Source organism: Globicephala melas, chromosome 17, assembly GCF_963455315.2.
Source record: "Globicephala melas chromosome 17, mGloMel1.2, whole genome shotgun sequence".
Taxonomy (NCBI): Eukaryota; Metazoa; Chordata; class Mammalia; order Artiodactyla; family Delphinidae; genus Globicephala; species Globicephala melas.
The window spans coordinates 61,888,234-61,913,438 of record NC_083330.1 but is presented as its reverse complement, the minus strand read 5'-3'; the positions used below and the strand labels follow the sequence as shown (position 1 = coordinate 61,913,438).

Below are 25,205 nucleotides of genomic sequence, written 5' to 3'. Positions count from 1 at the left end.
GCAGAGAAGTGGCCCTGGGGACACCTTCATCCTCTCTGTCTCCACCCTTGGCTTCACAGACGCCACTACATGCTTTGTGCTCATGTGAGTGGACAACTAAGCCCACACAAACTCTGTCTAAGCTCTGCCTCTACAAACATGCATTACTTTTGCTCCTCTTTGAGCCTGAGGTTGGCATACTCTGGCTCAATCAACCTCAGAAAGAAAGACAGGGGCCAGTGAGACAGCAAATTCCAGGGAACTGAAAGGAAGGGAGTCACAAGCTCCAACTGGGCAATCCCCTTGGCCTGCAGGATTCATCACCCCATGGGGAAGGGTGTGGCCAGAGAAGGACCAGAGCAGACCTCTTTAAGAGTAGAGCACAGGGCGATGTCCTCTCTTGCCTGGTTCAAAGGGCAGGACTTCTCAGAGCGGATGGGTGGATACATCTAACACCTCTTTTCTCCCAACTTCAGCCTGTCCTCAGGTACCCTTAGAAGTGCTCTCTTGTTTGAACCACTTGAGGAAAGAGGGCTCTGTTTTTCATTTCATTTTTATTTTCTCTAAAAATACCCTGAAGATCCTGTCTCTAAAAGTGTGGGCATTGAATAAGCAGCTTCTAACCCTGACCCCATTTCTGTGTCTGGAGCACACAACAGAAAGTTCATCTTGACTCTCCCTGGCTTCCCTCCACCCTGGACATTATTCTTGGCTATTTACCATCAGTGCTGTGGGCAGGTCTCATCTGATAATGCAGGCCAACTAGGTAGACTCCTGTCCAGCCTCTGCAGCAAGAGGTGGAGAAGGCAAACTTCGTGCTCTGGAGGCTTAGCATTATTTGCTAGCTGAGAATCTCCATCAGTAAAACTGAAATCAGAGAGAGAGTGTGTCGTGGCAAAGTTGGAACAAAAAGGCAGCTGGTGACCTGGTGAGTTTTAATCATATTCCCTGGGCCACTGGAGTCACCCAAGCATTCCTTTGTCTCGGGCCGCCTTTCTGCAAAGGCTCAGTGACTTAGCTCTAAACTTGTACAGTGGGAGAACAGTCTTAATATAGAGTGGGCCGTTTGAATGGGGTTCAGTGGACTGCATCCCGGGCTCTGTGGTAGCCGGTGATATTACATATCATCTAGGCAGGACTGAAAGGAACATTAAACTGCATTTCCATTATCAGCGAGGTCCTTAGTGGCCTGTGGGTCAGAATCAGAGCATTCTTATCAGTCTGCCTAATGTCTTCCTGGGCAGCTTCCTACAGGTCTAGGATTAGTTGGCACAGGAAGGCTGAACCACCTTTCACAGGGGAAAAAGTCATCCACAAGAAAGCCTGAAGCGTGTTGAGCCAGGGAAAGGCTAGTGACAAGTTAAAGGGCCTCGTATTACGAACGAAAGGGCCACTTCTGGGGAACCTAAGGATTTCTGCAGAGAGGATCGGCTCTCTTGGCTAAAATCTGCGAGAACTCCTGTGAGGGGATCAGTAAGAAAATTGCTTTTCAGAGAAGCCCAGGCTCTGGACCTCTCGAGCTTTTGCCCTTGCGTGAATTACTTAGCAGTCCTCAGAACTACTTCGTAGGGCTAGCAACACCTTCTATTTCCAGTGCAAAATCATGAAATTTTAGAATTTCAGGTGGAAGAGAAGGTAAGGGCATCTAAACAGAAGTGTGATGCAGAATTTCAGGTTGAAGAGAAGGTCAAGGACATCTAAACTGTGATGCTCAGTTCCTCTCCAAGGGGCTGCCCAGGGGACTTCCAGCCTCTGTGAGAAACCTCCCCTGACAGGGAACCCACTGCTTGTAGCTGAGGGCATTTCTGATGGTTAAAAGTTCTTATTCCCTGAAGTCCGGAACATCAACTGTCCCAAAACAGAGACCTATATTTTAATCTCTAGCATCCTCTCTGAGTGAGGAAGCACACATATTTGCAAAGTCAGCTGCTGGAAAAGATGATTAACTATCAGTATTGACCTTCACAAAATAGAGTCGTTTGCCTAGAATGCTGGCTAAGGAATCAGTTTTGTTCTGTGTGACGGTGTGAAGAGAATAACAGAATATAATGTGAATAGCTTAAATAGGGATAAAAAAATTAAGGTTACTGATGTGGGACAATACTTTGAAGTATATTTCAAGTGAAAATTGTCAGTAATAATAATAATAGAATTCCACACAGACTATATACTTTATCCTTGGGCAGTTAGTCTGTGGCAGATATGCTTAAGGTGAGAAAATGTATTCCTTTATTCATTCATTCATTTATTTTATATTTACTTTTTTATTGAAGTATAGTTGATTTACAGTGTTGTGTTAGTTTCAGGTATACAGCAAAGTGATTTAGTTACACGTATATATTTACATATATGTATGTATATATACATATATATGTGTATCTATTTATACATTCATAAAACATTTATTCGGCACCAACTCAGCCCTAAAATAGCCAGAAGAAAGACTTAAATTTTTTCATCTATGAAGGAGCCCAGAATCTGGTCAGAGAGAAGATGATTTAAATCACTCACTGTGGCTCACTGAGAAGAGGATTCCTGGGGTTCTACCAGGACTGAGGAAATGTACCTGGATTAAATCAGAAGGAATTTCCCAAGGTAAATGGGACCATCATATATTGATGTCAGCTAGTTCTCTTCGTTGCTTTCTCAGAAACCCTAGTCCCTTGATGAGTTAGAGATTTGGCTTTTTGATTAGTCCAGACTCTGGTTAGTTTCTCAAAATGTTTCCCCCACTGCCTTGCAAGCAGGATGATATCATGAATACAGGGAGTGCTTAATAAATGTGAAACGAGGAGGAGAGAAACAAGAAAGGAGAAGAATGCCACCTCTCTTACTTGTTATTTCAACCTCTGGTAATGGGACCCTCTGGTCTCTGCCAAGTAGTTGGTCTCAGTACTTGACATCACTTGAAATCTTGCATAGAAATGTACTCAAGTCCTATCCATCTTCTTTGCTTATCATACTTCTAGGCATCTTCTTTTGTTTATCACTTCTTTAAAGGGGACATCTTTAAATCATACAACCCAACTCTATTCTTTTCTCTTTTAAAGTACTCCCCCCCCCCCCCATGCACAGCTCATGTGATGCAGGCTTGTTTGCTGTTGTTTTCTGGACTCTGTTGAATACTGCCAGCCTCACATTTTGATGAGAATCAGGAAACCTGAGCATTGGGTAGGTATACACTGTAAACCTCACTTAAATATCAGCAACTTATCCTTCATTAACACGATAATGAACCAAATTCCCTGTTTCTCTCCTAAGGATATTGTGAGCTTAAGGAGACCAAACACAGGCTTTGACTTTCATGCGTTCAATCTAAACTTGTTTTGGAGAAGTGAGTGGCTTAAGTTGAGAATGAATGACCTTGAATGTACTTTACTTATTAAAGGAAATGGAGCTATGCATGTCGAGGAAAAATGAAAAGAAGAGAAAATTACAAGATAAAGGTTGGATCTATTTTTTTACGACTCCTAGAGTTGTGTATTGAAAGAGAATTCCACTGTGATGGGGATTTACGCCTTTTGGGTACGTGAAATTCCTCCAGTTTGTGCTATTATGTAGCTCATCTTTTCACAGAAATCCCAGAGTGCTGACAGATCAAGAGGTTTAACATTTCAGATCCTTTCAGCATTCAGCAAATGCAATAAATATCAGAGGTGGCTTGGGTTGAATGTAAGAGCAGATTTTGTTTCTGCAGGAGAGAAACTTAAACCCACAGGCTTGCAGTAACTTTGAGGAGATTTTCTTCTACACCTCGCTCCAAATGTGACTTGGTATTTTAATAAATTTTGTGTATCTTGTTGCTTCCCTGTAGGGCATCATTCTTGCCCAAGTTGCCGCCTGAACAAGGGGTCATTTCTAAAACTGTTCTGTTAGTTCACTTAACAGAGGCTTCTGAACTTTTTGCTTGAGGGTTTGGAATTTATACCGACACCTCATCCTCTAAGACTGATTCTTGGAAAAACTCTTTGGGAATAGTATCTGCTTCCTATTTAGATTGAAGACCATGCTTTTAGTGAAGAATGTCTCTGCCAGAAAGGACTTAAAATATCCATCTCAATGATTCTGTTTCTTTCTAGTGTGTATCTATTTATTGTGGCCAAATCGCCTTCTGTGAAATGCAGTATTGGTGTCATACTTATGCGGGCCAGGCTCCAGTTCCCTTGGAAAAATTGAATTACACAGCTGGCCAGAACTGACAGCATAAGCTTTGGCTTTTGCTGAAGGCGAGCGTTATGGATGGCTTTTCACATGCTGGTCTCTCAAATGTAATCTTCTGATTTAGGTCGGCCGCTATCTCTGTGGTAGGCAAAAGGGAATGTTTCAGAAATACACTGGGAAGATACTCTTGGCATATCTGCATAGCAAAAAATTAATTTCTCCTCTGGAAGGCTAAATTCAATCCAGTTCCAACCCAAACTCCAAATATATGTGTTTCTGACGTGGGACGTCCTTAAACATACAAAGAATGCGATATGAGAGATGCTAATAATGGACTCCTTTCTCTAAATATACTCCAACCTGTGATAGGTTTAGATATTCTCCTCTTGGCTCTAGCACGCTCATGTTCCTGGGTTTCCTCTTTTGAATAATAATAACTGTTTTTTGGTAGAGCCTTTAATAGGTAATAATGTACATTATTTTAATGCTTCTGTCAAATTGTTATTATTGGGCATGAACTATTATCACACACTACAACATGGGTGAATCTCAAGAATATTACGCTGAGTCAAAGAAGCCAGAGACACACATATACATACTGTATGATTCTATTTATAGACAATTCTAGAATAAGCAAATCAGGTTGCTTTAGGAGTGGGCAGTAGGGAGGGTTGACTGAAAAAGAGCATGGGGGAAATTTCTAGGAGGATGGAAATGTTCTGTGTCGTCTTATGCACTCTTCTAATCTGACTGAATGATGTGTTTAAGATCTGAGCCCTTTACTTTATGTGAATTACACCTAAATTTTAAAAATTATGATTTCTATTAGTATATATACATGAGGAGCCTGAGTTTTAGAAAGACCAAATGAGTTGTCCATTGTCATGTAGCTGTGGAGAGAACTGTGCCTCAACCCAGATGACGTAACTCATAAGTCCAGGTTTTTCCACTCTAAAACAATTTCCAAGAATGGTCATATTTACATGACTCCACTATGAGGTCAGTGAGTTTTCAGAACTTTTCTTCCTGGGAATAGAGATGGCTTTCCAAAAGCACATGAGCGGGTACTGGAATGAGCAAAGAGAAGGGGGCCAGCATCACAGATTCACAGCATGTGTAATGGTTAATAGCTAGTGCTGGAATCAAAATTCTCACTCTGCAACTGACTATGCATGTGACGTTGGGCAGGTAAACCTGTCTGAGCTTCATCTTCTTCATATGTAAAATGGGTTGCTATGAGGCATAAATATAGCCATTCATAGTCCATAGGTGTCTATGAATTATCAATGAATGTTTGCTATTATTAGTCACAATTTTGGTTAAAGGAGGAATAAATGCCCTTGTGTTATTCACAGGTTTACTGTATTATACTGTATTATTTACCTATATGTATTATAATGTGAAATCTTTGTCTCTCCTATACCTGTCCAAGTGGCTACATAGTTAACTTATCATCATATTAAAGAAATGCATGTAAAGCTAAGAGTCAGTAGTTCCAGTACTTCTCTCCTTGACTTCCTTGTTTTGGCAACAGGCATTGTCGAACAATTTATTACTATATGTACTTCATATGCGGTGTGTATAATGTCATGTATTTTTCCAAGTTCTGGAAGAAAATTCATTCTGAGTACAATTCACTTATAAATCTATGATTCCATGAACTCGGGGAATGATTCACTGGAATGGCTTAATGTTTGTAAATGACTGTAGAACTGGAAGGGACCATCTTTTGGAAGTAATTAGTATATTACATAGTTTAATGTAGGTAGACTTTCTTAAAGCAGGATATTCCATTTAAAAAGTGTTTGAGTATTCCTCAAGGATTTTAAAAAAAAGAAGACTTTTTGAGACATGATAAACAGAATATATGGCTTTTTTTTTTTTTTTTTTCCCGATACGCGGGCCTCTCACTGTTGTGGCCTCTCCCGTTGCAGAGCACAGGCTCCAGACGCGCAGGCTCAGCGGCCATGGCTCACAGGCCCAGCCGCTCCGCGGCATATGGGATCTTCCCGGACCGGGGCACGAACCCGTGTCCCCTGCCTCGGCAGGCGGACTCTCAACCACTGCGCCACCAGGAAAGCCCAGAATATACGGCTTTGATGGTGAAGTTTGTTTTTCCAGCTTCACTTCTATTATTATAGATAGCATATTAGACTATAAATGTTTGATTATTATATATCAGAGCCCTCTTTAGCTGGCTCAGGTCACAAATCCTGCATGACTTCTAGGCTTGTCCAACAAGGTAATATATTTTAGATAAGCACTATCTGTTGAACAAAAAAGGAGTGAAAAGTTTGGAGCTTGATAGGAAATAAAGCACTTATATATTTTTTTTCATGAAGAAATATTTTAAACTTTCTGGTTCAAGATGCCTGACAACATCTGCAGCTTTTGTTTCCATGGCATGTTTGCATGGAGCGAACCCTGGATACCCAGGACGATAGACAATAAGAATGTCTAGTCTATAATTCACAACCAGGATTTTCCATTTTGCAACCCTTCAGCTGGTGAGGTGGAGCTTGTAGGACCTTGCCTCAGAGGGATTTGGGGGAGATTTTGCCTTGGGGTAACAAAATTTAGAGTATATAAAGATTTTTTTAAATGATTTGTTTAAAACTATGCAATATTTATAGATGTTATTTACATTAAGATAGTCCAAGTACTCTTTCAGCCTGTAGAAAACTGTTGAGTTTCATACGTAGAGTCAGTTAACCATATCATCATATTAGTACTGCCTATAAGTAATGTTATGAACCACAAAATTGATTTGAGATATTTTTCAGGCTGCTTGTCCCAGGCTTGTTAAAACTCTGGTTTTAGCCTCTGCCAATGAACACCTGGTTCCAATGTTTCACCACAAGTAATGGTTTGTCCCTAGCACAAGCCAAAAGGATTTTCGGTTTGCATTCTTCCCTAAGTGCAGGAAATAGCCCTTCAAGGTCGACCAGCTGTCTCTTCAGGGTGTTCTGAATATGTGCTAAACATGATCTAATTGAAGATTTATAGTAAATATATGACTTACATGTATTAGCCTCATTTAAGAGGTGCAGATACTAAGGCTTAGGGAGGTCAGGAAATGTTCCATATAGCCATTTGTGGAGGAATCAGTAGCATAAGCCAGATTGGACTGACTCTCAAATCTGTAATCTTTTACCTAAACTATATTGGTTCTTGAATAACCCAATCATTTTCCTGTTGTTTAGTTTGAGCTTTCCCTTCATAACACCCACAACCTCCTCCTTCTTCTTTCCTGCTCCCAGATTAGATCATGGAACATAGATAGTGTTTTAGAACAGGAGGAAGAGTTTAAGTCATCTGTTCATTTCAACAGCTACTTCCTTCTTAAGCTTTGATCTTTACATTTGCCCTTTGCTTGGCCCTTAGCTGTCTGCAAAGAAGATGGGGCAGGGGGCGGTGGTGGAGATGTGGATTACTTGGAACATAAGAAAATATCACTAAGGTTGGAATCCCTAAAATGACTCTAGGATGATACACACCTGCCAGCTCCCTCTGTCCTAGTGTTCTAGTTCTCTATGTCTGTCTCTGGGAGTTTGCCTTGGTTGGAAAGGATAAAGGGAGCTACGTGCGCCTTTTAAAATAACAGACACTATACGTATAGTATCTGGTTTAATACACACAACAGCCCCATGTGATTAGTATTATTTTCTTCATTTTGAAGAGGAGAAATCTCAGGCTTAGAGAGGTTTAGCAACTTGCTCGAGATCTCAGAGCTCATTCAGGAGAGTAGATTCTACATTAGTTTGGATTTCAAAAGGCAGCTTAGCACAGCACAGTGGGGAAGAGGAAGGACTTTGCAGTTAGATCCAGGCTTGAGTGAAACACCATGACTTTGAGGCTGTGAGGCCTTAGAGTAATTTATTGACTTCGTGTCTTCATCAGTAAACTGTGAGTAATAAGAGTACCTATCTTTCAAGGTTGTTGTGAGAATTAAAAGACGTAAGCTATGTAAAATTCTGGACCTTTAGTCAGCACTCAATAAGTGTTAACCATTATGACTGTTATATTCCCTCCTCCCCCTGGGATTGAGATGAAGCTCTCACCACTTCCCAAAGCTTCAGACTCACAGTTCTACTGCCTTTTGATCTCTGTCTTCATGGATGGTCTGTCTACATCTCAAACTTTACATCTTCGAAACCGAAATAGTTTACTGTCATGTCCCAAATCTGTACTTCTTCACATATTTTCTGTTCTTTTTAATGGCATCACTGTCTACTTAATTAACCAAGGTATTTGAAAGCTTGGATTTTATAGATAAGGAAGCTTAAGAACATTGGAGGTTAAATGATTGCTAATGACCACACAGAAAATTAGGACCCCGGCCAGGATGGAAATCCAGGTATAATGAGCTCTAAGTACTTTACCTTACATCTTTTTCCTTTTTTCCTTTCTTTCTTTCTTCACTCTCTCACTTATTCATTCATTTTTTTTAAACCTTTCAATCCTATACTTTTAATTGCTTCTCGTCCTTTAACATTGCCTAGGGCCTCAAGTATTATACTGAATAGAGTGGTAATAATGGGTATCATTATTTTGGTTCTGATTTTCAAGGAGATGCTTTCAGCATTTCCTCATTTAGAATGTTTGATGTCAAGTGTTTTTTTTTTTTTTCTTTTGTTTTTACGTGTGTGTGTGTGTGTGTGTGTGTTTTGTTTTATCAAGTTAAGGAAGCTACTACCTTCTATTTCTGGTTTACAAAGGGCTTTTTTGTTTCATTAAAACTGCTTGCTGGTTTATATTATAAAATGATTTTTCTGATTGAAGTAATCGTATGTTCTTCTCCTTTTCTTCTGTTAACATACTGAATGACATTTATACATTTTCTTATATTTAACCGATCTCGCCTCCAAATAATCCAGATTTGTACTGTCTTCTAATATACTATTTGGCTTGGATTGCTGATACTTTGTTTACTATTTTTGCTTTAATTTATGAATGAAATGGGTTGGCAGTTTTCCTTTCTGAAATTTTTCTTGTCTGATTTTGTTATATTAGCTTCATAGAATAAATTGGGAAGGCTCTTTCTTTGTTTTCTGAAATAATTTGATTAAGATTTGAATCATCTATTCTTTGAAAATTTGACAGAATTCACTAATAAACTCTGGTTCTCTTTTCTTTGTGGGAAGAATATTGACCAGTGTTTCTATTCCTTTAAGTTATAGGACTAGCCATGCTTCCTATTTCTACTTAGTTTTAGTAAGGATCCCCCCGCCCCCTGCCCCAGGAATTTGTGCATTTCATTTAAGTCTTCAAATTCATTATCCTAAATATGTCCGAAGTTTTATTTTATTATCTTTTTAGTCTCTCTTGTGTCTGTAGTTATTTCCCCTTCTATTTATTTATAATACTGGTTTTCTGTTACCTCTTTTTATTTCATCAAACATGCCAGGAGGCTCTCTATTTTTTCAGTCTTTCCTTTGCTGCTTTTAGATCTTTCCCTTGTGATGTGGAATAGTTTGACAATTTGAATTCTGATATCATCTTTACAGAATATGTTTATTAATTTAATCCTCCCAATATCCACAGGTTTTTCCAGCACCAATAGCAACTCATTAGTTATTAGTCACAATAACCTAGCCTATGTCTCCATGTCACTTGGACCATTTGCATTGCTACAGCTGGGGTTATTAGGTTTATTCGATTAGATATTAGATTTAGAACATAAAAGACCAGATTCCAGGTCTGCTTCTTCCTTGAGGTAAGATAATTAAGCCCTCTGAACCCCAATTTGTCCACCTTTTTTATTGTTAAATTTTCCTATGGGTCTATTTATTACAAAGAGTTGTATCTCTTTTCTGATGCTTACCATCACTCCTTCCTTGCCTCCTTAAAAAACAAACCAAACAACAAAACAAGCCCTTCTATCTTGGCTGCTCAGGGTCAAGAGAAGCTTCTGGAGGCTTAGAGGAAAAACTTGCGAGGTTTTAGTCTCCTGGATCTGGCATTTAGATCCAAGAAGCTTGCTTAGGCCTCTCCTCTGCCATCCTGATCGGTTCTTGTAGTTCTTGGCAACTCCTCTCCCAAAAGACTCGTAAGCAAGGTCAAGCTAAGTTTGGCCTATGGGACAAAATCCAGTGCATCAGGTGTGACCAATAGGCATTAGTTCTGTTGAGCAAGATGTGTCTGTGTGCACTTATGTGTGCTTGGGAGGGGGTAGAATTTGGTGGGGAAAGTTGTTAGGCTCTTGCCTCCTGGGCCATGGAAATCTCAAGCAAATAAATGCACAGCCAGATTCTTACAGGACTTGGAGATCGTGCACGGTTCAGCGGGGATGACAATAAGTATGAAATGAGATTGTGCCCTTAGAAGTGTTTTAAACGGTAAAGCCTGTTGAAAATGGCAGGTATTCATAACATCGTCCAGTTTAATGGACCCTAATGTTTCAAAGCCCGCACCCCCATCTCCTTTACTCTCGGATGCTTCTACAGTCGCTTTAGGTCTGCAGCATATCCAGGTTAGGGTGAATAAAAAATCTCAGACACGGCCTGAGTCTGCCGTTGGTCGTGATACTTTGTTTACTTAATGTGGTTTCTTTCGGAAAAGCTTGATGACTCTGGGCTTCTGCCACTGAAAAGTAACTGCAAGTTTACTGAGCCCCAAGTCTGATTTGCAGGATGTTATTACCAAGCTACATCTGGAATAATAGAAGTTTATTTTCCAGAGATACCTGTCAGGAGGAAGTGAGAGCAGGACTTCCTGCCTTTTGACGTAAAGTCCTATTCACACATGATCTTCTGTCTAGGAAAGAGTAAGAACAATATTAGGGCTTGAGCATTCAGACATCCTTTCTGCCCATTACTCATTTCCTGTCTTCAGATGTTAGGGTATAGCTGTTAAAACAGTTACTGTATTTTCTGAAGGAAGAGAAACTATGATTATTTGCGATGGTGAAGAGCTTACTGGCAAATTGTTGGAGGATCAAGTCTGTAGACATTGTTAATCCATATTCTCTCAAGTACTTATTAATACCTAATGAATACGCTTCAGTCCAATTGTGTGTGTGTATTGAATTATATGCTGTAGCAAACCCCAAATTTAATTTATGTGCAGTAAATGCATGAATGAAATGATACTTTATGCACTGCTGATTTTGACAGTTCCTAGAGTTAGAAAAGAGATTGGTATTCTTGCAATACATGTTCTCATTTAAATTTCCTAACAACAGTAACAGCAACATAATAGCAATAGTTATATGTGAGTGCCAAGGATGTGCCAGGCACTGTTCTAATGGCTTTGCATACATTTTAAAAATTATTTAACCCTCATGACAGTTCTACAAGATAGGTCGTATTATTATCAGGTGAGGTAACTGAGGTTCAGAGAGGTTACATACCTTGCTCAAAGAAGCCCAGCTTGTAAAGTAGAAGATTTGGGGTTCGAACCCAGATTCTGTGACTCTAGAGCCCATTTATTAAACTAGTTTATTTTATTGTCTCTCTAAAGAAGACACTGTTTTCCTCATTTTCTAAATGAGAATTCTAAGATTTAGATATTGTAACTAACTGTCCCATTGTCACATAACTAATATGTAGCTAATAAGCATATAATAACAAAGACATGTACAGCATGACTTTGCATGGTATACAACCATGACCTGCCCTCACTGTACTGGAGTCATTGGATTCTGCATCTTAATGAACCACATTCCAGGAAGAACATAGAACATGACAGCTTGAAGGGATTTTAGAAGCAATCTGTTCTTCTGCAGAGTAAAAGAATCTTTTCTGCAACGTGGGAGATAGCTCATCCAGTTTCTGCTTGAATGTTACTAGCAATAGCGAACTCACTACTTCACAGTGTTTTCTTACATTGAACCCAAATATAACGTCTATAATTTGTCTTCACTGACTGTGGCTCTACCCTGCAGAGATACACAGAGTGAGTTCGGCACAGCTTTCTGTTCTTCAGGCCCCATCAATCTTCGCTTTTCTAGGTTACCTTCTAATAATGGTAACTGACCCTTATGGTGTTTGCTATGCCAAGTTCCTTAGAAGTTTTTTTACTTATATTAACTCATTAAATCCTCACAATACCTATGAGATGAGTGAAAGAAATAACACATGAAGAACCTAAGTTATTTACTCAAGAACTTGGTGATAGAAAAGCTAGGAGTTGGACCCCAGCAGTCAGACTCCAGAGTTTATGCTCTTCACTACTATGAGCTAATGCCTCTCATTTAACCTATGTTTTCTTTATTTCTTGAATCTTTGACAAGCCGATTACCCTCTTTACCCTCATTCGAACATTGTCTAACCCATTAGGGCTTCAGGTATGGGCTGATCAAGGTGACAAAGAGGGGAACTATCCTCTTCTGAACACCATACATGAATCATTGGAGCCTAATGTCCTATTACTTTATTATGCAGTCATAACCATGGCCATCCCTAGAACCTTACTACACACAAAACTGCTTATAATACAGTTCTCCTATCCTACATGTTACAATGATTTTTATTTTGAATACACAATGACAGAACTTTCCATCTTTTCCCTATTATATTTCATTTATTTAGTTTGGGCTTGGGTGAAACTCTTAAATCCTTATTTTGTTATCTAAGGCACTAGGCCCCTCTTCCAGCAACTCTTTAGGGACCTAAAATAGTAAAAGCAACGTCTATGATGCCTGTCATACATTAGGTCATCCATTAACTCCTTTAGGCCCTGAGAGAATGTGGACCAGGAACCTGATAACAACTGGATATCAGATGAGGAAGGTACTAGTGGTTCCAGCCTCCTTTTTGCCAGGCTTGTCTTTTTCTTTCTGTAAAGCCAAATATGTATATTTTATCTGTTTATAAGGTGCTCTAAATGCTTTGTGTACTCTGCAGAATAAAGCCACCATCAGAGAATACAAATTATAGGAGTAAGATTTGGATTCATATAAGAAAAGGAGTATAAGAAAAACATTCCAGACAAAAAAGTCTTTTTAAAAGCATGACTTATAAATTTTCATGGTTGGACAAACAGGATTCATTCAGGCACAAGCATCTAGCCATGTGTAGAGGCAGCATCCAGAGTACAGGAAAGAACACAGGTTCGGACGGGGGGCTTTGGAGCCAGACTCCCTCAGCTCAGATCTGGCTCTGCCAATTGCTGCTGTGTGACCTTGCGCAAGTCACTTCAGCTCTCCATGCCACACTCCCCTAGCTTGTGAGGTAGGCATTATAATAGTCCTACTTCATAGAATTGCTCTTAAATAAGCTAGTATACTTCAGACATTTAGAGTAGGGCCGGATGCATAGTGAGTAGTCAATAGCTGCTAGTTAGTATTCTAAAGCCTTTGTTCAGACAAGGCCCACTGCCTGTTTGGGTAAACAAAATGCTGTTGCAATGCAGCCACGCTGATTTATTGACATATCATCTGTGTGTCTTTCATGCTACAATGGAGGGAAGTAGTTGTGACCAAGACCCTAAGGTCCAACAAATTTTATATCTGGCCCTTTACAGAAAAAGTTTTTGCCAACCTTCATTCTTCAGGATAGAGGACAAGGATTTCTGAGCCTCGTCAGTTACTCCTTTGTCTTGAAACCTTGGATCAGTGACAGATACTCTCTGGCCTCTGCTACTTCTGTTATAAGCCTCCTTCTCCTGAAGAACAAATCTCTGAAAAATCGTATCTTGGAGATCCTACTAACTTTGTCTTTCATTTGCTCAAAACTTCCGTGTTTTACAGCCAGACTTTTGTGTTAATTGCTGTGGATATAGATGAGAATATCAATTTTTTATTTTTTCTAACACTAATGAATACTTAGCATGTGCGGACCTCAGTTCTAAGCCCTTTATATGTGTTAGTTCATTTAATCCTCGCAGCAACTCTTTGAGGCCGGCACTACTCTTTATCCCCACTTTACAGATGGAGAAATGGAGCCACCGAAAGGTTGAGAAAATTGTCCCAAGCTCACACAGTTGGCAGGTGGCAGTGGCAAGATTTGAAACTATGCAGTGTGGTTCCAGAGTGTAGAGTTTTCACTTCTACTGTAGTCACTCAACTTTGAGGACCTTATGATTCCACCAGAGAGACCTATATGTGAACAGATAACTGCACGTGATGTGTGTTTAAATATTTGTAAGATGAACCAGCACAGTGCCTTGCGTGGCATAAGCCGTCGTCATAATGTTTAGGTCCTGATGCTGTTAATATCAGTGGGGATCGCCACAAACCATGGTTGGAGCTTAAGGGAGGCATGCCTGGAGGACTTCAAGAAGGAAATCTTACCTGAATTGAGACTTACTTGATATTAAGAGGAGTTTGCCAGAAAGCTTTCCATGCAGAGGAAAAAACACATGTGCAAAGAACGGAGGCATGTTCAGAGAATTAAACAGTATTTCTCTATGGCTGGTCTGCAGACAATGGGGCCCAAGAGGTAGTCACTGATAGGAAGTGGGCAGGGCCAGAATGGCTCTGTAGGAATGGGGACAGACCCAAGTCCTTTAGTGGGTGTCTCTTTCAGAGCAGAGTTCTATATCTGTTTGTTTATTGTCAAACACACACCCCAATCCTGCTCATATGCACTGGAATGTAAGCACCTCAAGGGCAGGCACCCAGTCTGTTTTGTTCACTGAAATAACTCCAGCACTAAAGGCCATGCCCATAGCAGGAGCTCATTAAATGTTTGTTCAGTTAATGGATAACTAAACCAATCAGCATCCTTCTGGAATAGGATACTTTCCCTGGGTCCACCTGTCATCCCTGGTGACAATGAGCTTGCTTTGTTGAAGAGTCAAGGCAGGAGGTCACCTCAGATGACTCTGCTGTAGAAAATAGGGTAATTTTTGAGTTAGTTTTTAAAGTAGAGGCTTAGCAAATTCATAACCAGTTTATTTTAGTTCTGACTCCACATATGAAAATTCAGCATCCTCACCCACAATGTCCTTGTGACCTCATGCGAACCTTTGGTCATCCTTCAAATGTCTGAAAATCCTACCCTCAAGGACCCACCTGGCAAAATATAAGTGAAAAAAATATTGGAAAGTGAATGAAAACAATGATTCTTCTAGGCCACTGTGCCAAAGTAAAGAAAAAGTAACCTAAGTATATAAGCTCAACATAGGTTTGTTTTCATTTGTCAGGTGCCCATAGGGCTTGGTAAAAAGTCAGAAGGCACATCTGCCTAAGGCCTCAGGATTTGGCACACATTTTAACGGTGATGTTAAATGTTTAACAGCGATTTCCCAAGGGATCATCGAATGTTTGAAGGGTAGGAGCCTATTTCCCACCCCTGACATGTGAGGAGAATGAGGTCTAGAAGGTGAAATAACTTGCCCAGGGCTGGAGAGGTAGTTAGCGACAGGGCTGGAACTGGAACCAGGTCCCTGACTCCCAGGGTCAATTCTCTTTCCAGTTCACCGCTCAGCCTCCTGAGAGATTAGCTATAGTTTCTGAGAAGCTTATATTACCTCTTTCATCATTTCTTGGTCTTTTTGGAAATATTGATGATCTCCCTCTGCATCTTTCCTAAGATGACCCAGGAAATGGCATTAAGAGAAGTCTCTTGCGTATTTCATTGAGTCAGCAAACCCCATTGTCACCAGCTTGTACCCAATTTGCAAGTTTCACTGAAGGTCCTAATACTCAGGTTTCTTGGCTCCAGCTGATGCCTTTTCCCCTTAATCACATTAGAAAATGTACATTTCATGTTCACATCCCCTAGAGTAGTGAAATATTTCTTTTCCTCCTGTAATCTGGAAATCCCTTTTTTGGTTGTTTTGTTGTTATTTTTAAGAAGAAAACTTGCACATAACAGAGGGACTTGCTGGTTCTTCAGAAACCAGCCTGGTAGGAGAGTTGATTGGATTTGCCTAAAGCATTTCCTCATTAGTAGCCTGTGTGTGCTTTTCCTTTCAGATGTCACCTGGCCTCCTCAACAAAGATTTAATTGTGGCAACTTGGGGCCTTTGCAAACGTACGTTTCCTGAATGTTCTTTTGAAATCTTCACAACTGTGCATCTTTCAGATGAAAAACTGGAAACATATTGAAAGTGACTTGGTGCATTATTGGTTTGGAGACCACTTCTCATTTCTCTTCTACCCCTATTTTGTAAGGGAAGATTGGAATTTTAATTGCTCAGCCATGGTTTTTAATTCATGATGCCCAGAAAGGGCATGGTTTATTAATTAGTCCTGATTATGAAGTGCCCTGAGCCTGGGCCTGGCTGCTGCTTGATCAGTTTCAACAGTTCTTTGCCTGAAATTACTGTCTGTAAGCACATGGCGGTCTAATTATGCAGACACTAGCTGTTCAGATCTGCCAGGTTAAACCCTGTATTATACATATGACAGTGCCTTAAAAGGCATTTGTTGAAATGCCAGTTTATTAGTTCAGCCTTACAAAATCCAGCTCTCTTATGTTATAGGCAAATAGCCTCTTAATTGGATGTTTTCTCCCAGTACATGAAAACGTTGGCTTAAATACACAGACACACACAGACACAGACACAGACACACACACACACACACACACACACTCATCCAGTTAATTTTTTTAAAAGTGCGAGAAACAGTATTGCTTCATGGTTAAAGGTAAGGACTCTGGAGCCAGGCTGCCTCGATTTGACTCATGTGTCTGCCACTTTCCTGCACTCTAACTTGAGTTTATGAGTTTCTCTCTCTCTCTCTCTATTGCACAGTCTTTAGTAAAATGGGAATGATTGCAATGTCTGTATCCTAGGGTTGTTGTGAGGTTCAAGTGAGTTAGTACACAACAAACACTTATCAGAGTTCATGAAACCTAGTTCTTATGTTTTTTACTGATTGCTCCAATACATTTATTTGTGGTTATATCTTATAAAATCTAGTTGTGTTAAGCTGGCACGGTTAGGGATATCTCGCTGTGGCAAAAGCTAAGAATTGTCCCCTAATGTCTATTCTCTTTTTCTTCCACAGTAATAGCCTCCCCTCACACCAACTTTTAGCCAGGTTGGCATAGAATTGTCCAGAGTTAAGAGTAAATTTCTTTTCCATGTAGAAGTGGCCATGTGACTAAATTCTGTCTGATGGGTTGTAAGTAGATAGTGTGTCAGCTTCTGAAAAATGACCCTGAAGGAAGGGTAGTGTGTCTTTGACTTTTTCCTTCTACCTCACGATGGGAATTTGGTCACGATGGGAATTTGGTCACGATGGCTGGAACCCAAGCAGCCCTCTTGGGTCATTAGATGGCAGGTTAGCAATGTAGAGCAGGAAAGGAGCAGAAGCCTGAGGACCTAAAAACTTCAGGGAGCAGAGTTGCCCTAACAGCCCTTTTCTTTCACACTAGACTTTTGGTAAAAGCAAACCTCTATATTATTTAATACACTGTAATTTGGGGCACCTATTGCTGTCAGATCTAGTCTGAGGTAACATCTTACCCTCCCTGAATTAGACCACATTCATTATTTTGATTGCAATGTGTAGAAGTTTCGGGACACTAAGGCACAAAGAACCACGGAAAGTTTTCACACACTCTTAATTTCCTATTAGAGGCACTGCTTTACAACACCCAGACGTGGCTGCAGTGCTTTTACTGTCTGAATGAGGGGACTTAGCCTCAGGCCTCAGTTGGTGATTGGAGAGGGCACCGCTTGACAGTAGAATTACGCTCATAACTGATGGCCAAATCTTGTAGAAACTACTTGTAATATCCCTCAGAAGGGATAGTCTGACAATTTTATTGCTTCCCTTGGGCCAGAAATTGTGAGCCCCTGGACAAATCCAAGACAATTTTCTTTTGCTCTCGTTGCTATACCCAAGAACAAGTTTCTCCACTTCCTATAAATATCAAAAAGAAGCAGGCCTCCTAAACAAAGGAACTTTAAGCAGGATTGTGGTGGTGTTGCTAGTTCTTCCTCAGGATAGATATGGAAATTGTTCAGTGATCTTAGTGTATCTTGCTTAGGAGCAATGATGATAATCTCTTAGTCTCCTTTATTTCCTTGAAATTGAATCTTATTTTCTGGCGGTGCCAGAGATCTCAAGACTCATTTAGGGATTTTGCTGAGCCATCTTCCCAACACTGGTGAAAAGGAGAGATGACATCTAAAGCTCTCAGAGGAAACATAGGTTCTAAGGAAGAGTGTCTGATTTCATACTTGGTACATCATGAGAGTAATGATAAATGTTCTTCTTTATCCCCCTTCCAAACTGAGGTCCAATTTTCCTTTCCTATGGAATTGTGATAGAAATTATAAATCAGAGTACATTATATAAAAGAAGGACTGTTATTCTTACCTCTACTTTTAAAAGTCCTAGCTGCCCTTTAAGGCCAAGTTCAAATGCCACCTACTCCATGAAGCATCCCTAGATTCTCACCTCCACAATGCTCACCCCCTACTCCAGCCAGAAGGATAATAATACAATCAAAGTAGAATCTTCAATCTCAGCTGATACTTGAATTTCCCATATATCAATAAGTATAAGTCTACAATATACAAAGCTAAGCAGAGTTCTAGCTTCTGCAAAAGCATTTTAGAGATGGAAATTCAGTACCTTCAAAAGAGAATTTATTTATTCCAGTTTTTAGACAGCTTAATTCTGTCCCACTAAATTTTCTACATTTGTTTATAGGTATGTCTGTGCTCCTCTTTAAATACACTGCCCAGAAATAAACAATATTCCTTGAAATACACTGTCCATGAATCACCTTTCTTCTTCTGTTACTGCAACCTGTGCTAACAGGTTTGCAGCAACCATGGAGCTGTTTTCTCCCAGTTGCACTTATATTCAGTGAAAATTCTGAAATCTTCTTTTTAAATATGTGTTGGTGCTAAATGACATCTCCTCTGTCTTAAATTCATGTGGCTGGTTTTGATATTTAGTTTGGGTCCTCCAATATATAGATCCATATTGCATGCATGTGGGTATGTTTGGTCTGCTTATTAAAGTGTTGCAAACCTAACCTGTCACTCAAGCCCCTAGATCCATTTGTCTGATGAATTCTTCCAAGGTCCTTTATTCTTATTATAGCTCATTCTGCTTTATGCCACAGTTTATGTACTTGTTTTATGCGACTGTCTTAGGTGGGGTTCCCTAGAAGCAGAGCCTCTGTCTGGGGAATCGGGCAGCAGCTCTATAGTCTCCCAGGTTTGACGGCTTCTGATGGTCCAAGAGCAGTTTTCCAGAGCAGGAGAGTAGCTAAGAATTGTTCTCAGCCAACACACAGCAGCTAGGATATAGGTGCCCTAGCGGCCGAAAAGGATCTGCCGGGACACCAACAGCACCCACTACAGTCAGCCATGATTTTGTAACTCTTAAGTATGGAAGCCACGTATTGTTTATTCCTGCAGTCTCCATGAACCTGAGTCCAAGTCTTACACAGGGAAGGCACTAGTTTGTGGAATTGAATCACCAGAGATCTGGAGGAAGTGCCCCCTGGTTTGCACCCATTCCAATCCACTGCCATTTGTAATAACAAATACCTCTAAGGGACTTACCATGTAAGTGACAGAGAGAAGGATATGGAAGCTTATATTGCATATTCCAAGAATCCAGTTTCCCTGTCCACTTGAAAGGACCAAATGCTTAAATTTAGAATTGGCAAATACCACCTTAGTAAGCATATCAAAGAGCAGAATTTTAGTCCGCTCCATTCAGCTTTTAAACGATTTTGTTTCTTTAAATTTTATAAAGTAATATATGCATATGGCTAAACATGAGAATGGTATAAAAGAGTAAGAAATGAATAGTAAAGGTCTATTTTTCCATCGTCTTGACTTGCAGTTCCACTCCTAGAGCTAACTACCGTTAACATTTTCTTGGATTTCTATCCAGAAATAGTTGTAGCTATACGAGGATAAATATCTATGATTTTATACACAAAATGAGTACAGTATATGCACTGTTCTCTAAAGTTTTTTTAGACTGTTAATAGATCTTAGAGGTTTTTCTACATCAACGCCTCTATAGCTATCTCATTTTTTTTTAATGAATGTATAAACGTCTTACAATTTATTTAACCTGTCCTCTTTCTTTTTAGTGGACATTTAGGTTGTTTCTAGTTTTTGGCTTATACAAGTAATATTTTTGCCATCACAGATTTTTACCATTACAAAATAAGTGTTATTCTATGTATTTCTTTGCATATATGTTCTTTTTTAAAAATTTTTTAAAATTTTATTTATTTATTTTTGGCTGTGTTGGGTCTTCGTTGCTGTGCACAGGCTTTTCTCTATTTGCAGCAAGCAGGGGCTACTCTTCATCACGGTGCGCAGGCTTCTCATTGCGGTGGCGGAGCATGGCCTTTAGATGCATGGGCTTCAGTAGTTGTGTCATGCGGGCTCAGTAGTTGTGGCTTGAGGGCTCTAGAGCGCAGACTTGGTAGTTGTGGCGCACGGGCGTAGCTGCTGTGTGGCACGTGGGATCTTCCCAGACCAGGGATCGAACCTGTGTCCCCTGCATTGGCAGGCGATTCTTAACCACTAAGCCACCAGGGAAGTCCCTGCATATATGTTCTTAATACTATTAAATTGAAAAGCCTATCCCTGAGTCTCAACAGAATAATGGAGACGTGGATAGTTAATGTGGCCACCAGATTCCCTACATCTATACTGAATAACTGTGTGTCTTTTAGCCTAAGATATGCTTTCTCACTCTCTGCCCATTTGTTTTTCAGCCTCTTTCCCAGAATGCACCTCATAATCAGAAAAGATAGAAATTGTCATAATTGAAAAAAGCTGAGAGTAATTCTCAAGTTCAGGTTATCCTTATGGCAAGTTCTAAAAACCACGTTGGTACATAATTTAAGGAATAGAAATTCTGAATCTTGTTCAGATTTTAAGAGTCTCTGTTTAAGAGCTTATCTAATACAAGTTTCAAAAATGCCATCAGACTTTCCAGAAATTCAGCCCTGATGTACTGAAAAGTGCTTACTGTTGTCTTTTTGCTTGCAGTGAAGTATATGCGGGAAGCCACACCCTACGTGAAGAAAGGCTCCCCAGTATCCGAGATCGGGTGGGAAACGCCTCCGCCAGAATCCCCTCGGTTAGGCGGCGGGTCCTCAGATCCTCTGTCATCGCAGTCCTTCTCCTTCCATAGAGACCGGAAAAGCATCCCTCTCAAGATGTGCTTCGTCACTCGGAGCATGGCCTTGGCTGACCCTGAGAACAGGTAAGGATGGCTAACGCCCTCCTCCGTATCTCACTGCTCTTTGGCCTCTGCGGTTGAAAGAGAGCTTTTATCAGGTTGTACTTGTGTCTGGAAACACTGGACGGTTTCCAAAGAATAGCCTGAAAGGACCATGATGCAGGAATGTATATGTCAAGCTAGGCCTCCCTCTCTTTCTTCCTCCATCCTTCTTTTTCTTCCTTTTATCCTCATGAAGAATCTGTATACTAAGCTCTGGTTCTGGAAAGAGTTGAATCAGTGGAGTCAGGATCTTATGTGTCTTCCCTGGGTCTGCCTCTGCCAGTATATGGAACTTTGGGCAAGTCTCTCGGAGCACTGAACCTCAGTTTTGTCGTATGTAAAATGGAAATAGTTGAAATCAATGCCTCGTTGAGTTGTGAAGATTCAATGAGGAAATCCATGTGAACTGCTAAGCCCAGGAAAACCTTCCATGAATATAAGCTATATAATACTATGTATTATTCCTATTGGTTTTTTTTTTTTTGGCTACACCATGCAGCATATGGGATCTTAGTTCCCTTACCAGAGCTCGAACCCCTGCCCCCTGCATTGGAAGCACAGAGTCTTAACCACTGGACCACCAGGGAGGTCCCCAGTACTATGTATTGTTGATGTTAGGTAACAATAAGCAACTAGGCCTCTCTGGGCCTCGGTGTTCTCAACTGTGTACTTGGAGGGTTTGATGAGAGCATCCTTAACACTTTTCGGCTCTGAAGCTCTCTTTATCCTCAAGAGAGAAAAAGGAGTGGCCTCCATCCAAGCCTGGAGTGCTATTTCCCAAAGCCTATACATGACATCTTTGCCACAGGATAGATATATAACCCAATCCATGGCAATTAGAAGGAATCCAGGCAAGATGAGCCAGTATTTGGGGTCCCTATTCCCCCAAAAGTTTTCCTTTATCTCTGCTGACAGAAAACATACATCTGGAAGGAAAATAAAAGACATGTAGAGAAGAGAGAGAGAAATTGAGCCAGAGAAGGGGGAATCGTGGTGACCTTTGCATCCTCATTCAAATGCTAGAAAAAGAAACAGCTCTACTGGCCCTTATTTACAAATGAGTGGGACAGCTGCAACCCCACCCCAACCCAACGAGGAAGTATTTGGCTGGGTTCCGAGCTGCTGATGGGGAAAACCCAAAGGAAATAAGAGCAGGGAGAAAGTTGCCTCCTTGGCTCACAGCTGAGTGCTTTTTTTGTTCTCTTCCCAGTAAACTTATGCTAAGGAAGCTGCTAGCCCTTCTGACCCCAGTCAGCTGCAGGGTCTACCCTGCTCCCCGCCCGTCAGTTCTATCAGCATAGGGATCAGAGATCAGCCATTGTATGAGCGAGCCAGGGGGTATTAGCAAAAGATGAATCTGAGAAGGCAGATTGGGAAGGAGGCAGAATTCTTAGATGGTCCATTCCCACCCGTTCTCTGTTTTGCTTCCCCTCCCCCCAATTTCTACCACTTTCCTGGGCCTCCAGTTGACATCCTGGTTCCTGAGTTTCCTCTTCCCTGGGCTTTTACCCACTCAGTCAAACAAGTCCTTTCTCCCAAGGGTCTGAGGTCTAAGGTTTCAGATCTGATGAATTCATAATTTATCCAGTGGCTGTCTTGTGCTGGGCAGCATGCTAATTACTTCAACCCAGAGACTGCAAAGTGGCAGCCTTTAGGTGTCCCCAGCCCACAGATATGTTTTTTTAGTGGTCTATCTAGGGTTGCAAAGAAATTTGAATTAGTTGCCACATTGAATAGTCAGAAAATTTCACGTTAAAAAGCCAGATTTCTGGACTTCCCTGGTTGTCCAGCGGTTAAGACTGTGTGGTTCCACTGCAGCGGGCACAATTTCAATTCCTGGTCAGGGAACTAAGATCCCGCATGCTGCATGGTGCACCCCCCAAAAAAAAGAAAAGAAAAAAAAAAGGTTTCTGCAACTTTCACATGGGCTATAAGAAATTACTTTATTAAAAAAAAAAAGCCAGATTTCTACGTTTCTAGAAAAATAAGAAGATCTAATGATATCATTAGATCTATATTGCTGCAGGCAGGCCTCCCATCTATAGGAGCCCAGTAGAGTCTTATCCTTTGAAAAGGGAATGAACTCCCCTAGTCACTCCTTTTGCCTTACACTTAGGGGATTCAGTTAATTACCTGCCTGGGTCTTCACATTTCCTGCCTTGTCCTTGAATTTGTAATCGTGTTTAGTCCTCTGAGTTTCTAACATCATCCCCACTCTACAGATAAAAATAACTGAGGCTCAGGGCTTATGTAAGTTCCTGTGGTCATATAGTTAACGTATGATACAACTGGTCTTTAATGTCATGCCTATAGAATGGGTGACAGTGTCAGTTTACCATTCCCAGAAAAATACAGAGACTAGAAAACTCGGAATATTGTAGAAGTGGTTAATACATTAGGGAGAGAGTTTGAGTAGATGATTTCTAGGGTTCCTTTCAACGGTGGACTTACATGCTATCATATTTCTCCCAATCATTTAATTACATTGTAAAGAATATTTGGGGAGATATCAGGCCTTAGTTCAAATATTGGAAGCTTCATTTTGTCAAGCCAGTAGAGAGGATGCATTTTAAAAAATTTTATAGTATTGAAGTATCGTTGATTTACAATGTTGTGTTAATTTCTGCTACACAGCAAAGTGATTCAGTTATACATATATATACATTCTTTTCCATATTCTTTTCCGTTATGGTTTATCACAAGATATTGAATATAGTTCCCATTTTTAAACTTTTATATCGGTGCTCTTCAAGTTGACCATTGATAAGTGTATGTAGGGCCTCCTAGGTGGTAAGGGAAAGCCTGTCCTGCTGGGGTGTGAGAACCAGTAGGGCAAGACTGAAAAAGAGAATCCAGCTAAGCCAGAGGGTCCAGGAGGGGATTTTGGTCCAAACAGATACAAAACTGCTGACAGTAAATTAACCTTTCACAATGTGCCCGTGTATCAAATCACCATGATGTGAACTTTAAATATCTTACAATTTTGTCCGTTATACCTCATTAAAACTGAAAAAAACCCCAAAAGACTAGGGGTTTAATTGAGTCTTGACCCTGGTTGAATAAAAGAAGAAAAGAAAAAAGAAACGTATTTTAGGGAACTCCAGTCACATGCCGGGCAGAGTATAATGTACCAGTCAGAAATATGGACTCTGCAAAATTCAACTCTGTGCTGAGTATGAGACACACCTAAGACAAAGTGATTTTAAAAGGCCAAAAATATAGGCTGGGCAGATTATAAAAGGCAAATGCAAACTAACAGCAAAAACAGAAAGCATCAGTTTTGATCTTGATATGTGACAGGGTAAAGTGCAGACTGAAAAGCACAGAACAAGACAAAGAAGAACTGGTTTATGTTAAAGGCCAGAGTTCACAAGGAACAGAATTCAGCAGTTACGCATGCACATCAGGTGACAGAGCAGCAACCTTTACAGCAAAATATGCAGAAAATGCAAGAAGAAATAGAAGCATACTAAAATTAGGTAGTTCAATACTACTCTCAATCCAAGACAAGGCAATTGGACAAAAGATAAAGATACAGAAGACCCAAATGACATAATTAAGGGATGTCTGGACACATCACAGTCTTTGTACCCTGATAATAAAGAGTACACTTTTTTTTTTTTCTAATCCACATAGAACATTCACAAATTAACCATAGATTGTCACAAAAAAATGCAGTAAGTTCCATAAGGTAGAAGTAATACAAACAACATCCTCTGATGATTGTGGAATAAAACTAGAAAATCAATAACTAAACCAAAGCACAGAAAGCCTTTCTTCATGGAGTTTCAAAAGCTCTCTCTGAAATAAATAACTCTTGGGTCAAAAGGGAAATAGAAACTGAAAGTGTACCATTTTTAAAAATAATGAAAATTATGCAAATATTAAATATAAAAGGGAAAGAAGTTGAAAGGGAGAGTGTTGCCTCTGCTGTCAGCTAGATCTACGGTGG

General features: G+C 40.3%; 1 protein-coding gene across 1 annotated transcript in view; it reads left to right on the top strand.

The window, feature by feature from the left end:
* The window catches only part of SNTB1 (syntrophin beta 1), a 223,759-nt gene that overhangs the window by 77,265 nt on the left and 121,289 nt on the right, over positions 1 to 25,205 (top strand). The window contains exon 2 of the mRNA XM_030875696.3: positions 21,019 to 21,235. Within this exon, the coding sequence (XP_030731556.1) occupies positions 21,019 to 21,235 (217 nt within the window). The remainder of the gene's footprint in view (positions 1 to 21,018; positions 21,236 to 25,205) is intronic.